At 37.5% G+C, this 17,790-nt stretch overlaps 1 protein-coding gene across 2 annotated transcripts in view; it reads right to left on the bottom strand.

Annotated features, from left to right (window-relative positions):
• LOC113230646 (collagen type IV alpha-3-binding protein) overlaps positions 1-17,790 on the bottom strand; it is a 68,119-nt gene that overhangs the window by 34,146 nt on the left and 16,183 nt on the right. For both annotated transcript variants that reach the window (XM_026464652.1, XM_026464651.1), the window contains exons 4-6: positions 16,678-16,860; positions 13,383-13,533; positions 12,165-12,225 (exon numbers count right to left, since the gene is read on the bottom strand). In XM_026464652.1, coding sequence (XP_026320437.1) covers positions 12,165-12,225; positions 13,383-13,533; positions 16,678-16,860 — 395 coding nt within the window. The remainder of the gene's footprint in view (positions 1-12,164; positions 12,226-13,382; positions 13,534-16,677; positions 16,861-17,790) is intronic.

Below are 17,790 nucleotides of genomic sequence, written 5' to 3'. Positions count from 1 at the left end.
TAAGTTTCATTGAAATATCCCCTAGTTCGCCACTATACAGGACTTGAAGTATCAAGTCCTCTAGTAGGAGATAATAAAAATAGGTTCTCACTACGACAAAGTATACTACTCAAAGCATATCGAGAGAAAAACGCCTTGAATTGGAGAAATAGCAAAATCAACTAAATAATTGCTAAAAGTAAATAAATTAAAATTAGGCGCTATTTATAAAAATGAATCTTCATGCGTGAACAGCCACCCTTTGAGGTGGATGATTTTCATCCATTCATTCATTTCTTCAAAATGAAATGGGACCACTATGGAAATACCCCCTTTCTAACAAAAAAAAGAATCATGAAAATCGGTTCACAAATACCGGAGTTACCGCGTAACATACATACAAAAAAAAAACATACAGTCGAATTGAGAACCTCCTCCTTTTTTGAAGTCGGTTAAAAAAATAATATAAAAAAAATTAATTTCGAGAAAGGCTATTCCACTCTTGTATTCAAGTAATTTTCAGTCGAAGCTAAATATGGTGCATTTTGTTAAGTTTCCAGTAGAAGCTGAATATGGTGTTTTAAGCTGAAATTGTTGTAAGCAAATTTAGGCAGTATTGCAATGACGTTACAATTTAAATTAAATGTTTTAGTTTTTTATATTTCGTTACATGTCACTACGTTTGTATAGGTTAACCTCGGACATTTTTTCGTGGTTTTTGTAATTTTACTCGATGTGCATTTGTTGGTAGGTCAATGGGTCGTGTGGAAGGAACGAAATTCACCAGGGTTCCGAGTTGCATATCAGCGCGAGAACAACAAAAAGCGCGAGATTCTCACACATAGATTTCGCGCTTTATGTCGCTCTCGCGCAAGTCGCACTCTGACGTGCTAGCCCTACAGAGGAATGCTCCTGCATAAGGCCATCTGTCTATATTACGTTATGTGTTTCTTTGTAATTTGGCAATAAAGAATATTTCATTCGTTCGTTCTGGAAACAGACACTTATCATAATACGATAAACAGTGCAATGAACGCTCTCATTTACAATAAACACAAAGGCCAGACGTACTAAAGAGGGTGACCAGAACAAAAGCAGTAAATTGTTGTACATTAAATCATTGACGCGAGTTATATGAACAATTTACAAGCAAATTGTGCAGCGTTGTGATTTTCGATAAGGGCTAGAGTATTATTATTAGAACAGATAATAATTGTTACTTATTACTAATAAATAGGAGGTAATACGTCAGCGTGTATTCACAGTACTTTTTGGAATCATATAGACTCTAAGACTAAGATATCAAATAGACTTCTTACCACACGTATGTATGTGACACAAAAAACAATTAAGGAAAATATCATAATAATAATAACAGATTAAAAACAAAATTATAATTGTAATAATAACACTAAGTATCGGAGGACTATTATTTTGAAATAATCCTTTGGCATGAAAAATACGTCCTAGCTTGAATATGTGACTGTCTACATGAAACTGGCTCAACACGATGAAGTGTAGTGGTTGACCTTAGGCAACATGCCAGATGGTTTTAAAGTCATCCAATATCATTAGTATTGTGTACAATTACAGATTTAAACAATTCTAGTTATACTAAAACATTAAGTACAAAAGCAGTATACTCTCCCGGACACATAATTTCAGGCACCTTGCATTTTTATTCTTAATGCAAAAATATTCTAATCATAGAAAGAAGTTTTCCCTGGTTCGGAAGATCGTATGGAAATGACATCTAGCATACGGGTTTCAAATTTGCGTAATCATTTTTGTTCAATCATTGTTTAAGCTTACTCATTTAATCATTGTTTTAGTTTAGAGACTCAATACTGAAAGAGCAAGGCGGCTATAATTACGTGGCCGGGAGTACGTATATAGGTGAAATTAAAATAAAACCTTCATCAGATATATTACAGTAAGCGTGAATGAAGTGTTTTAGTGAATGATCGGCAAACTGAAGTACAGAAGTCAAGTTTTTACTGAGGCAGTAACTAAGGGATTCCGAAACCATAGTAGGGCACTACTAATACCTAACAAAAAACACCAAATTAAGAAAAGTACCTACTTTTTCCTATATAGGTTCTACTAGGAATCGAACCCAGATTCATAATCTAGCACCTATAGTGCTAACCACTAGTCGTCATTTCAGTATTGCTCACATCGCTAAGAAACTAATATATAAACTGATTTTATCACGTATTTAGGCAATTTTTTTCTACAAATGTAAATCTAAGAGCGATTACACACGGCGAGTTTTAGCCGTGATGCAAACGCGACGCAGTAGCGATGCAGTAGCTAATCGTCTACCTTTACACACACGTGCGACTTAAAGCAGCGATGCAGACGCGCGACTGATTCGATATAATCGCGCGTTTGTATCGATGCAATCGCGCGTTTGTATCGATGCAGTCGCGCGTTTGCATCGATGCAATCGCCTGTAAATCGCTAGTATAGCGATGCAATAGCGCGTTTCACGAACACGCGTTTGCATCGCTGCCTAAATAAAATGAAGTAAATGTTATTTACAAACAAATACATCTTCTTTTACACGAACTGATATTGACGTAAGTGACCTTGAAAGGTGATATTGAATTACGAGCACAACACCAAAAGCTCGCAAACGTGATCGCATGACTTAGGTTTCGTAATTCTAAGAACTCACGTAGCAACAAAGCCACGAAAAACATGATGACACACGCCAGCACATCAAGCTACACATTGACGTATCTTGTTCCGTTGCACTAGAGGCGATTTTCGAACAAAAACGTGTAGTCTGATGTGCCGCTGTCCGTACAATAAATACTGGTAAGATGAATTTGCATAGGTGCACTTAAGCTGGCCTTCTTTGTAATAACTAACGCATTTGCATATTGATAACGTTTCACATATTGGCACTTAAAGCTCTTTTTTTTTTAAATGTAAATTAGGCTGATTTTAGGTAATGAAACTATTATTCCGGATTTAAATCGCGAACAAACCGACGTTTCGGGCCCTTTACAGGTCCCATTGGTCACTGTTGTCTGAGATGGTACAGTCTTCAACCAGTTATGTCTAATATTATTGCAAACCACCCTATTTTTTCCTGGGTACATAACTACCCAGGATGCTGCGAGAGGCCATTGAAATTAAAAAACATCCTAATTTCAACAGGGACGATGGTTTCTCCGTACCACCACATCACTACAGTGGATTTTTATCTTCCAATAGCTGTATAATGAATGACCTAAGTATAAAGTTTTTGTTTCACTGTAGTATTAAACTACATAAATGGCAAATTTTGAACATCAACCGGAATTTAATTATAGAATTATGTTACATACATTGCCCCTTAAATGAATTTGTAACTTTGTGAAAACGACTATCTAGAACGGCGAGTTTGTTTAGGTACAAGAACGTATTTTAACAATGATTTTTACTTATCGTTATCAGAACAATTCCAATCATAGCTGACTTGAATGTACTTAAATACTTGAATGCACTTGATACGCATCCGAGTGGGTGAGTCAGTGGAGATAATGCAGAAACCTGCCACCACATACTTTCGCGTACAAGTACCAGTCGACGATGATACTTTTACCCACAGAACAATAAATACAGTTTTTTGTTTTTTTTTTCTTCCGTGCGTTTACCTGTGGTAGTAAAAACATCATGATATTCAATAAAAGTAATTAATAATAATAACGCACACACTCATAACCCCATAGCCTTACAAATATTTTTCCAGGCCAGTGACGATTCCCGAGACCTCTGCGTCACAAGTCCAGCGTGGTAACCGTTCGGTCACAGGGGCTGTTTTTATTGAATATGATGTTTTAATACCATGACATTCGATTTTTTGTGAAAATACCCCACTAGTTTATCATTGTTATTGATAAAAAGGTTGTACAAATATAAAGAAAAATTTATTCGATCCGGCTGGTTTCGAACCAGCATATGTTGCCTCAATGTGGCTACGGATCGAGCCAGCAGATCTTACGAATTCCTCTCTGCGCCTGCTGCAGATCTTTGTATTGGTGAGTTTAAACCCAATACAAACAGATCTGTATCTTGTGTAGTTAAATATTTGAATGAAAATGAAATGCTTCAAAAGATACCGCCTCAGCATGGAATATGGTAGAATGGAATGTTGTCTTTCGTTTTTTTTTTATTCAATGGTACTGCTTGCTTTACATGTTTTGTAGTAGAAGTCTAAATTTCCTTAAAATAACAACCGTGGTAGCCTAATGCTTTTGTCTACCTATTTAACAGAGGGTCTGACACCTCTAAGGTTATCGAAAGTTATGTGCGAAATTTAATTTGAAATTGATTATGGGCCTTTCGGAGAAGGAAAACATCGTGACGAAACCTGCACGCATCTGCAAAACAATTTAATGATATGTGTGAAGTTCCCAATTCGAATTGTACACGCGTGGGAACTCAACCCAAACCTTCATAACGAGAGGTCGGAGAGAGGAGGAGCAGTGGGACTATATATATGGGACTATATAACTATTATTATTACATTAGAGGTCTAAATTAACTTTGAAATAAAAATAAACCGAATGGATCATTACCATTTTGAAAGGTTTTTTTATGTAACGCAGAAGGCAAACGAGCAGACGAGACACATGATGAGAGGTGGTCATCGTCGCCCATGGACATTTGCAACATCCCTGCCCTGAGCCCTGTAAACACGCTTTTTGAAGAACCCCATATCTTAGCGCAAAGGAAATACATCGGAAGGAAGATCATTCCACAGCTTGCAGGATCGAGGAAGAAACGAACGAGATGCCCGTGTGATCTTACAATGCCAAGCATTAAAATTAAAAATGGTAAGGTAATTATAAAATTAACCTTCCTTATTAACATTGTATTTAAGTGCAATAGTCTATTGTTCAACTTTTAAGGAGGTGGTGTAGTTATTATTAAACCTGCGGAACTGTGAAGAAACACTCCCAATTTGATTTCAAAATAACTACAAACAACACGGCGCATCGAATTGCTCGACAACTTTCCAAGAAACGATAAGGACGTACGTAAAATTATGATTTATTTAAAATAAATTAAAATATAATATAATTATACATATTTCAAACGTGTCCATACGACGGAATAGGACGGAATGGACTTAAGAATAAGAATAACCGAATAAACGACTTCAAAAAAGAAGGTTCTCAATTCGTCTGAAAAAAGCTCTGAGTGGCACTGCAAATGTTATGAACAGACGTGTCCGCTTACCACCAGACCTGTTCATCCTGTCACTTGGTATCATAAAAAAAGGTTATTTTGTGATGTTACGGGCTATAACAAACCAATGGTGATATAAAGAGTATAACTTAAATTTATTTCATATCCTCTCCTTAGAGGAGACCCATACCCAGAAGTGGAGCGTATAAAAGACTGTTGACAATAATGAAAATTTTAAATTAAATAACCCAATCTTCTTACACTTTCAAAAATCACAAATGCAATGCTGTATCAGGTGTTCTATCGATGTGTCAAGTAAAAAAGAATATTACCAAAACTAAAAAATAAACATAACCAAATTCTTTTCACAGTTAGTCGGCATTTTAAGATATATACGAACTAAGCGACTTCTTCTTTGAGTCGGTTTATACAACAATCAGGCGCATAATAAATAGCTCGTACTGATAAGAGATCACATTTGTTACAATTATTAAAGAATTGTAAATCCATAGAATTTCTAAGATAAATATGACAAAAAATTCATAGAATTTTAATAATAATATATGTATATATATATATATATATATATATATATATATATATATATATATATAGAACCATGTTATCTTGTTCATGTCTGATAACACTTGTGTAAGTATTTTTGTTTTATGATTACCGACGTACCTACTATAAACTACTGAAACTTATACGGAGAACAGCATCAAATTATACTACAAAATCAATAAGTAATAGGTAATAGTAAAAGTAGGTGAGTAATAAATATTAAATTAAAAAAAATACACATACCTGTCGAATAAGTTTCTTAAATATTTTAAACTTCATTTTGTACTATAACAATCTACCTATACAATAAGACTACAGTAACACAAAATCACTAATATACCACAAAACAACTGAACATCAGAACGAATTCAGTGTGAAGGTCACAGTATAAACAATTGAAAACCAAAATATAAACCACTCTCACGTGTTCAAATTACAAAAAATAAAACAAATGACAAGAACGCGACCGCTTGTCGATACGGTCGTCAGCTGTGTGACGCGGTTTGCCAAACCGGGGAGAAATGTGTTGATACTTTAACCAGTATACAACGACCTCTGAAACTTGGAAAGGATAATTACATATGAAAATATTTTAACGCCTCAGGTGTCATGAGGCTATTATTAATTTACATACTATTCGGGCTAGTACCTACACTAAGGTTTTTGATTCATAACTTTTTACTGCATCAACCAGCTCACATGGGCTGAAGATTAAATTGAAGTTCGTCTTTCAATATCACAACTTACACAGAAACAGTCCTTAGTATATAGCCTGTACGCCACTAAAGTATGATGTCACATCGGGTTGTAAGCTTTTCGTTTATTTCTAAATGCTGACTTTTTAATGCTTGTAACTTTATTTTCCTTACTTGACCAACAAATTTGGACTACTTTTTATAATTATTAATACAAAGGTCGAACACTAAGAAAAAATCGTTCAATCCGGTCGATTTCATAGATTTCTCATTGATGGTGCTACGGCTAAAAAGTCGTTGAAAACCAAATACAAAGATCCGACAACAATCACGGAAAAATTCGTGAGTTCCGATGGTCCATTCCGAGGCTTAGTTGGCATAGTCACTGGCACGGTTTGTTAGAAGACGTCGGTTGGTATCCTGATCGAAGGAATTTTTTCTATCTTGTTTGTGTTCGATCTTTGTAATAATTATAAAAAACTAGTGGAGTAATTTCACAAAAAATTATTTAATATCAATTCAATATAAATTTAACTGCTTATTATACTTTTCACTTCTCATGCTCTTAAAGTTCGTATTTATGCTGGGTGTAGGCTGCATAAAATAGGATTTTATGCTCTAGTGCATAAAATAAAATCGTCGTTATCGATCTTAAGATCGAGGCAATGACGCCTGCGCCAACAGCCACGCACACTTAAACTTTATAAAGTTTTACTTTTATTTTTTAATCCGTGTTATATGACTAATTGTTGTAATTTTACATTCAATTTGAATTAAATAATCGTTTATTTGTAATATTGCTGTTTAATTTCCTCGCAATCGAAGTGAAAAGCAGAGTGTATAACTCGTTCATAAAACCCATTTTACTCTCGACTTAAGTATCCATGGGTAAAATGACGCGTTTTATGCACTTGTGGTACAATCTACTATTAATGTTAACGAATAGCTTTAAGATTTGTATAAGTACTTGTTATTATATGACGAAGACCGACGATTTTACACTAAACATTATTGGATATAGTATACATACATATATATGACAATGTATACTATGTCAGGACCATCGACTCCAAAAGAAATGGTAACAAAAGTCGACTTTGAAGATGTAATAATTAATAATGCAATAAACATAAAAATACTGTTGTATTTTCTGATCATTTTATTTAGGTGATTATCAACGCCGCTATTGTAAACAGAAGTAACAAAGTTTTAAAGATTTAATAATTATAATAATTAAAAAAACCATCTGTTACTTCTGTGACAGATCACCACACACTGGCCGAAGTCCAGAATGCTACACTCGTACAGAGTTGGATATGCTGAGGTATGCGAGGGCAATTTTCTCTTCAATTATTTGTACAAACAGAATTGTGGAAATGAAAATTGCTTTTTCGCTTCAATTAAACTGAGTAGTATTTCCTTGGACAGCCTACAAAGTAAAGATATATACGGAGTTTGTTGTAAACGTTAATTTTGATGATGTCCACCCTAGTGGCTTGGCGATTAACCTCTTTGGTGTTCGATTTCCCGAAGAAGAAATATAGGAGTGTTTTTTCTTAATGTGTCCTGTGTATTATTGCTAGTGCCCCGGGGTTTTATTTCGTTGCTTTGGTAGTCAAGAGTCGTTGAAAATAGTGTGATCATTTCATTATTGATGATCTGGCATAAAAAATTAGAATTAATGAAATGTAAAGAAAATAAATGAAAAGAAAAAGGTAATGTAATCGGGTATGGACCCGACGCGGCGCCGTTGTAACATTTTTGATATAAACAGTTGTCGTTTTTAGTTTTTTTAATTTTATTTGATAGATTTATGTCATTCACAGAAAAATGCCCTCAGTTCTAAGAGAGTTAGAGATCAACTAAGGTTCATTTCATATATTTATAGCATGATGATTCCGGTGTCGTTTGATATTTGAATTTTCTAGAGATGTGGTGATGTAAAATCGAATGAAAATCAATCGATTTATTATTATTATGTTAAGATTTTTTCTTGTACTCGACTGAAGGTATTTTGGATATTTGGAACCAAGTACGGGTCTAAGCCAAGTATTCTGGTCCGGTTGTGGTATTGTGATGGGATGTGAGTGAGTTTGATTTTTTGTGGAGTTTGTTGAATCAGGTGTATTTAAGAAACAGCGGCCTATCGAGCATGTGTCTAGTACAATTGACTTTTGTAGAGATATGTAGGTTTTAGGGTGCAGATCTGTCATTTTTAAGGCGGTATGAAAGGTTTTCGGTATGATACCAATTGACGAAGAAATTATAATGGGACTATTATTATTATATCTATTTTAGACTCTCGCCTCTCCCAAGGCCTAAAAGATTAACTTTGAATTTTTAAATGGGAGAGGCGGTATTTCCTGGCAATGACACAGTCGGCCGGGGTCAGGGAATCAGGTCTAAGAACCGGCGAACAATACATGCAGTATCGAGCAGGACCGCCTTCTGCATTTGTGCTGGAAGTGACACGCCACAGAAATCCAACCGCCACAAGCTGTTAGAAAGGCTGACTGGAATTAATCCATTCTGTGGAGGCCACAATCGCACATGTTGGTGATCTCGTGCTGTTTCGGCTTTCACGAGACCCTCGTCATGCGGGATAGTAACGTCCACAAGAAATACCCTCGAATGCGATCGATTCAATATCACAATGTCAGGCTTATTCGCAAGAATAGTCCTGTCCGTGATAATGGATCGATCCCAATAGATTTTGGTGCGGGTCATCTTCGAATACTGGCTCCGGTGAATACTTGTAATATGACAACCTCTGTTGCACGAGTCTGTACTCCAGAGCGAGCTCTTGATGTAATATTTTGGCAGCCTGATTATGTCTGTGCAAGTGGTCAGTGTTAGCAAGAGCGGAACAACTGGAAACAATATGCCTGAGTGACTCTCCGGGACGGCCACATGCCCGACAAGTGTCTACTGTACCGTCCTTTAGGATATATTTCGGATAGTTCCGCGTCTTGATAACCTGATCCTGTATTCCCCGAAACGCAGCCAATGTAGGGAGGCTTTACGGTCCATAAAGGACTCGTGGTACCTTGAAGAACCTCCCATGGACCTCCTTCTCTTTCCATACGGACTCGCGGTCAGAGGTGCTAAGCAGCACCTGGTATTGCCAATCCTTTTTGGCCAACGATAAGGAAGTTAGTCCTTTGTCACGAATTACGTCATCCGTCATCGTCAAAAAATAGTTTCTGAGATTGCATATCTCGCGGTTGTGCATGGTTTTGATACTTAATAGGCCTCTACCTCCACACTTCCGCGGGATATACAATCTCATAAACTACGATCTCGGATGATGCATTCGGTGAGAGGTCAACGTCGTGCGGACTCGTCTATCCAGAGCGTCTAATTCCGTCTGAGTCCATCTGAGCACGCATTTGGCGTGTACATCAGAACAGGCATAACCCATGAGTTATAAGCTCGGATCTTATTAACGCCTAAAAAATAGCTGATTAGCACATTTTTCAGGCGCCAATAAAAAACTCGCGCACAACCTGTTTCACGTCTGCTTCCTTCACACGGATGGTCTGTGACATGCTCAGATACCGGAGTGTTTCTGTCTCGGAGAGCACCCGCAGGTGATTAGTGCCAACATTAATGCCATCGGAATACATGACACGTCTCCTCTCGACATAGACCACCGCACACTTGTCGATCCCAAGCTCCATCCTATGCGAACTACTGAAATCGTTGGTTCAGTAGCTCCGTCAATCTGTCAGCTGTGGGGCCGTACAGCTTGAGATCGTCCATGTAGAGAAGGTGAGGCATTCGCAGCGCACATCTCCGAAACTGAAAGCCTATCCGCGACCTCTCTAATAGAGTACTCAGAGGGTTCAGGCCAGGCAAAACCACTGGACTGGGACAATCGCCCTGGAAAATACCTCGCCTTATTTCTATTCGGTCATCTGCCGACCATCCAGACTCAGGATCGTTCTCCAACACCCCATGCATTGCCCGAAGAAGTGTCGAACTGCACTATCAATTTTATACAGTTCAAGGACCCTCGAGAGCCATGAGTGGGGCACCGAGTCGAATGCTTTCCTGTAGTCTATCCAGGCAGCGGAGAAATTCCGACGGTTGCGTCTGACAAGTTGGCCAGCGACCGCGTCGATGAGGAGTAGCTCTTTACTACCACGGCTACCGCCCCTACATCCGTTTTGAGCTCCAGACATCACACTGTTATCAACAATGTGCTAACTTATCTTGGAGCTCAAAACGGATGTTAAAGTCTTGAATATTGTACAAAGACTGTTATGGGGCGATGTTGTGATGGATCCGCGGTAACATCGCTCTTAGGAGCTAAATGAGTGACCCCAGTAGTTAAGAAGTTTGGCAGACTCCCACTCTCAAACTGACGAGCTAGAGTAGCGTGGCAGCACCAGAACCCCTTCAATCAATAATGATGCAGTCCGTCCGGTCCCGGACTTTTCGAGTTCGGAGCCTTACGGACCGCTACCGCTACATCCTCTTCGGATATGCTGATGGGGTTCTCAGGCGCAATGGTTGAATACGCTCCCTCGATCGCTTCGAACCATCTTCGTGATCGACGGGCTGTGACCAAAGCCTTCGCCAAAAGGCGACCAGTTCTGCTTTGTCCGGACGCTCACCCGTCAAGACCATATCAGGACGCTTCAGTGTCCTGTAAAACTTCTTTTGGTCACTCATGAAGAGACGATTCTACCGATACCTCTTCACCCTTTCGGAATATCGCCGAATGCGCTTGCCCCAAACAGCTATCTTCTGCTTCAGACCATCGATGCGCCCTGTCAATTTTCGCAAACTCCGGTGAGTCTACAAAAATGTTCTCACCGGGGAATGCTTCTCGGACAAAGCGCACCACTCTCGGCCTAGTGACGCCTGATATGAAGGGACCTGTGACCAAGGAACCTGTAAAGGGCCCGAAACGTTGATTTGTTTGGAAAAAGAAATATACGCGGTTTAGATGCAAAAAAATAGTTTCATTTCCTATGTGTAACCATTGCGAAAACCTAAGAACTCGATATAAGTGTCTTTACCTTAATAAATATCAATTATGACTTAATGGTAGAAATTCTGATTATTATTTATTAATGTCAGTTGTGCCTTTTGAGCTTCTGTACATCCAACAATTATTGAGATAGATTTCTACAAAAAATTAGGTACGTACATTAGACTTTTTTGACTGATCCCGTATTTAGTAGCAGTCTCTTTGTGAAAAAATTCGTCCAGGGAAGTACCTTTCCCTAAGTACATTTATTTTTGCCGCCAAGCAGTAATGTCAGCATTACAGTGTTCCGCTTTTAAAGGGTAAGGGTGCTGGTAAAATCACATGGGACTTGTCAACTTATGTCTCAGGGTGACGGGCGCAGTGGCAGTCCCCCTCAAATCTTTGCGATATAAAGCTCTGAGTGGTAGGTGGAGGTTAACATCAGGCGCATGACTTGTTAGTTCTGTCACTTGATATTATAAAAAAGAGCCTTTTTTCGGTACAATAGCAGAATAGGTTGCCGAGAATGAAACATGATTCAACAACATTCATTTTCACCTTAAAAAGGACAGTGTAAAATACATACAATGAATTATCTCGTATAAAAACATTTAAACTAATTTGTCCAAACGCCAGTGCTTTCTACTAAATTATTATGTGGTACGATCAGTGTTTTATTTGCGCAAGTGATGCGTTACCTAGATATTACAACTTGAGAAAACAGACTAACATTAATTACTTGTAAAATTACACCTACTACTCACCTCGTGATCAGGTCCCGGTTTGGAAGCAAGCCTAGCCTCCGTTAACTGATTTTTCAAGGCCCTGTAACAATAGAAAATCAAATCGAATATTCTTAATATATTTACTTTGCATAGGCATGCAATCCGTTAGGCCAATAGACAGATCGTAAATTGTTATCATAGTACATAAATTGCTCGCCGTAGAACGTAACATTTGAGTCTTATTTGCATTAGATTAAGGTTCCCTTCTTTATCTAACCTTACCACTGTTGCTTCACGCCTTTGCGCGGAATTTCAAAGAAATGCGCAGTGCCACAAAACTTGCAATGTCGCATTGCACGTGTCTTACTTATCACTCACTATTTATGCACGCAGGCTTATTGCTTATTACCAGGCCCACGATTTTTTTCTTTTCTTCTTTAGCTTTTCTTCTTCTTCTCTTTCTGTCTTTTTTTCTTTAGTTCCCGTCACTGGGTGTCTTAAAAAAACCTTCATGCATCGTCGCACAGCCTGTGGTTTTAAATGAATATCTGTCGTTTTCCAGATAGTGTATATCACTAACATGTAAAATTTAGCTAATTGCGTCTTTGAAGAACCTCAATCTATTGTTGTCATGATTGCATTGTCGAATGCGTGTAGCTTTGAATGAATATCTATGTCATTTTCATTTACATTTAAAGTTTGTCAGCTAATTCCGCCTTCGCAAAAACTCGATGCACTATTCTACCGTGTCAAACAATACACTGTAATATGAAAAACAGCATTTTGATAAAATGCTGCAAAAAGGATTTTCCTGTTTTTTTTGTAATTTCAGATTGACAATATAAAAGACATAACATTTAACTTGCTGACTACTGATATAGATGATAGCACACCAAGTTATACATTGACCGATCTTTGTTTGTTTCGTAGCTCTGGACACAATATTCGAATAAAAGTGTATAGTATGGTATACGTACTTGACTATACATATAATGTGTATATATATATATACATTAGATATTAAAGAATTATCTCTAGCCATTATAATTGAATTTGCAAAATAAGCAAAAAGTCTATTGAATAACTAATAAATTTGTTTTACCTGGATAACAGCCGAAAGATTCCTGTTATAAAATTACAAAACACTATACAGGGACATGCAGTGTATTGGTTTAACAATATAGTACTGCAATAAGTGTATAATCTCTTTGCGTGTGCTTTGAATGAAAACCGATGACACTTTCCAATGTCACTTACATGTATAGTTCTTCGGCTTGTCGCGCCTGCTTCTCGCGCCTTCGCAGAAGTTCAACGCACTGCTGCAGTGCTTGCATTGTCGCAGTGCATGTGGCTTTGAATGATGCACTAGTCGCGCGTACTTCGCCGACATGGGGTCTTAAGTCATTTCCTGTGTACGAAGAAGAAGAAGTTTTTGAAGGGTAAGGGTGCTGGTGAAATTACAAACACATGAGACTAGTCAACTTATGTCTCAGGGTGACATGCGCAGTGGCAGCGCCCTTCAGATCTTTGCGATTTAAAGTTCTGAGTGGCACTGCTGCTGTTACGGACAGGCGTGTAGCTTACCATCAGGCGCACGACTTGTTCGTCCCGTCACTTAATATTATTAAAAAAACAAATATCATATCAATTATCGTCGTTGTATCACAAATCTAAATTAATCATGAAGTTCAAAGGTACTACATAACAATGTACAAAATTGTACGGCCATTAAGTTTACATCATTGGATATAAACCGCGGTTATTATACTCGTGGCGATGCGGGCGAGCACAGATGGCCTGCTAGATTAGAGAATCCTTGAATTTATTTCCTTTGTTTCACCGGATCGTCGCTTTATTTTTACAATATAATCGCACTCTCAATAATAAAGTGACGAAACCCAAAATGTAATTTTTGGGAAATTTTTAAAAATTATTTAAAAAAATAACGTATGTAGTACCAGCCACTAGCATATAATGTAATAATAATAATGTGCCAGATATCCACACCAATTGCTTCTCAGTCTAAGGAATCCTCTGTACTATGAGCACCAGAGCGACATAATTCACTCTGAAGCACTTACCAGAACACCCAGACCAGTACCAATTTAGAAAAGTTAAGTTCCAAATTGGTCTACAATGCATCAAACCCGAGACGTGCTCATACAACGCCCACATTACAAAATGTTGAGCCACCGAGGACGTCATATCTAAGTGGTACTAGTTTCGTATCTGACATTTTTGTTATAACTGAATAAGGGGTAGGATTTTGGTCAGTTTTTATAAGTGAACATTCCATTAGCTCCTTGATATAACGAGTCAGACATGAGCTTCAACTTAAGATGTAAAGTGTTAACACTGGTTAAATGTTACACTGAACTTTTTAGTCTTGTATTTTTAACGCCAGTTACGACACTTAATCAGGCGAGACGCAACATATACCATTTGGCTATGATAAAATTCAATTTGATATGAGAAACGATATATTTGTTTCATTTAGTAGTTTATAGTATTTTTTACAAAAATTTTACTTTTCGCTTTTCGTCATTTTATTATTGAGGTCGTAGAAAGAAACTTGTTGGTTATAAAAATAAAAGACAGAACAACTAGTGCAGATATTCGAAAACAAACAAAGATAATAGACGCGGTAAAAATGACTTGTCGTCTGAAGTAACGATGGACATCTTGCAAGGTCTACTGACAGCAGATGGAACGAGAGGGTGCTCCACGGTCGAGATCACTCAAGTGGCGAGAGTAACGTGGACATGACTGGCTGCGGACAGAGACGAGTAGCACAGGATGGAGGCGGCCTGCGCAGAGACGGGCTTGCCCATAAATTCAAAATTTTATACATAAATTCGAAACTTAATTTTATGTAATTGCATTTACTTTAATTTTAATTAATCTGTTATTTTTTGTATAAATGAAATTTCAAAACATTTTTTTGGAATAAAGGCTTATTGTTATTGAGGGTGTAATAAAGTAGAAATATATACTAATATCATAAATGCGAAACTCCGTCTATTACGTTTTCACACCTAAACATAAACCATTATTGATGAATTTTGTACTTTTAGTCACAAAAACAAATCTTAAAGAGGGTGAAATAGAGAACGAAAGTTTGTGTAGAGGACCAATAAAACTATGAAAATTAGGGTACAGTACCTACTCGAAGTACCTATTCTACACAGACGACGTCGTGGGCACCAGCTAGTAAAGTATAAAGTATTATAAAGTTTTTTATATACAAATAAGTGCACGTCTGACCTCCATCTCACCTGTGGAAAGTGACGATTCGGTCGACGATATAGCATGTACACCTAAATAATGCCTATTCACTCTCGCTTTGAAAGGGTCCAAGTTATAGCGTCCGGAGAATAAGTCCGCAAGCAGAGTATTCCACTCCCTAGCCGCTCGCCATTTAAATGTGGAAGCGAAACGCTTCGTGGGAATTCTGGGAATATCCGCAACATACGATGGAACCCCAGCACACGATAGTCCCCCGATGATGCAAAGGGGAAAGCGGAATCAAATCATGCAATTCCATCACACACTCTCCGTGATATATCCTGTAAAATACCGATAAGCAGGCAACTTTACCACGGTGTCAAGGCTCTTCAAGTACTTATTAATTTATGAAATGATAGGGAACTAATCTGTTATTGGTGTGCAATTATGAAAATATAAAGTTCTTACTTATTTATTAGCAGGCACTCTTTTAAGGTTTAGTCTACTACAGGGACCACTTTCATAGCGCGAGAACGAAATCACCTGCTCTATTATATATTTTAATACCTACTTAAAACAAATGTATTAAACATCTGTTCGTTTTACCGCGATTTCATAGAGATTCCCATAGTAAACGTTATTTGATTACGTATACGCAATATGTTTTTTTTATGATATCAAGCGGCGGGACGAACAAGTCGTGTGCTTGGTGATAAGAGGAACGCCTACCCATAACAGTCACAGTGCCAATCAGAGATTTAAACCGCAAAGATCTGAACCACTGCGCCCGTTACCTTGAAACATAAAGTTGAAGCCCCGCGTGACTGTAATTTCATCACACCCTTCAATACCGGAATGCAGTAATGCTAGCATTACTGCTTGGCGGCAGAAATAGGTAAGGTGACTGTAGTTTCCTGGACGAATTCTTTCACAAGGAGCTCTACTGCTATTAAAAAGTCACTATATCGTCGCATAAAGGGCCTTATGTCGTCAAATAAACAATCAATGTAAACGTTTATCGAATCGACACACTTTACACATGAAAAATTTCAAATAAAAATATAACTATAATTTCTTGTGTTTTCCAAAGTGATTCACTTTCACTGTTATGCGGAATCAACATAAAGCCACTTGAGGTTGTATAGACTCTTAATGAAACAAAAATAAATCTTAAACGGGGTGAAATAGGGGATGAAAGTTTGTGTGGAGAACCAATCATTTCTTAAGTAATGTACTACTGCTCGAAGTAGGTATTGTACATATTCTACGCATGTGAAATTGGTTAAGAAATATGTATAATATCATTACAGTCTAAAGTAAAGCTCACCTTCACATTTACCATCAGCCAATGTGACTGCGTCAATAGCTTCAACAGCTTCATCGCTGTTACTCTGAGCAGCAGCAACGCACATCGCGAAATACTGCTGCAGTTGCACCGCCTGTTTGCCGAGTACCTCGCTGTACGTGTCCAACTCTGCTATCTTTTCTGTGAGCCGTCGTGCTGTGCGACCTGTAATAATAAACGTAAAAGTTTAACACATTTTGAAAGCGGCATCGAATATATAACCAGAAATAGAGACGAAATGTAATTTAATTTGTTTGAAAACTATTCTGGAATATCATTACGGTGACAACTGCGCTCCGATTGGCCGGCCCGAATTTGAAACAATTGACGGGTGTCGTCAATTGTTTCACTTCAAACGACCAGTTTAACTTGAGCTTTGCTATAATGGACGAAAATTGAAAAATTACATATTTAATATTTAATTACCGATGAAATGAACGATTCAGTTTGTTTTGTAATTAGATGTTTTGCTGTTTTTCCCACACCTCCGAATGAACAACCCCATAGGTAGAGACATTATCTTTATTACAATAAATACATAATATTTTTAAAATATACAGAGACGTACACACAGGTCAGTTGTTGGCGCTGTACTATTTCAGCTTTCTAATTTATGATTTCAGAACGAGAGTTGATATTTAAAAGCGATATAAGGCCCATTTGCCTGATGAGTTGCTAGGGATGGATGGCCCGTATTTCGTCTCTGATTCTGGTTATATACTCGATGGAAACCATTCTCTTGCGGTGATTTTGTCATATAGCGTTATATCTTTATGTTAATTGATTAATGTGTGACCTTAAAAACAAATCGATACTATTAAAAAAAACCAAAATGGCGCATAGGATTTAGGCCAGGTTTTGTATTTAGCTCGAATGTTTAAAGTCTGTTTTTTTTTGAAGACGGAGTAAAATGACATTTACGGGGTTCCAATTTTCGTAAAAAATTTAAATAGTCATGAACTTATTATTGATAGTTTTAACGATAGAATTGTAAAAGATGGTAAAATTTCGCCAAAAATGTCTAAAAAGTCGTCAAATCATGGCCATCTTTATTCTTTATAGATTTTAAGACTTTCGTGGTTATTCACTAAATGA

This window comes from Hyposmocoma kahamanoa, unplaced genomic scaffold (genome assembly GCF_003589595.1).
Source record: "Hyposmocoma kahamanoa isolate Upper Pololo Valley unplaced genomic scaffold, ASM358959v1 64, whole genome shotgun sequence".
In the NCBI taxonomy this organism is placed as follows: Eukaryota; Metazoa; Arthropoda; class Insecta; order Lepidoptera; family Cosmopterigidae; genus Hyposmocoma; species Hyposmocoma kahamanoa.
This window is presented reverse-complemented; position numbering and strand designations above follow the sequence as displayed.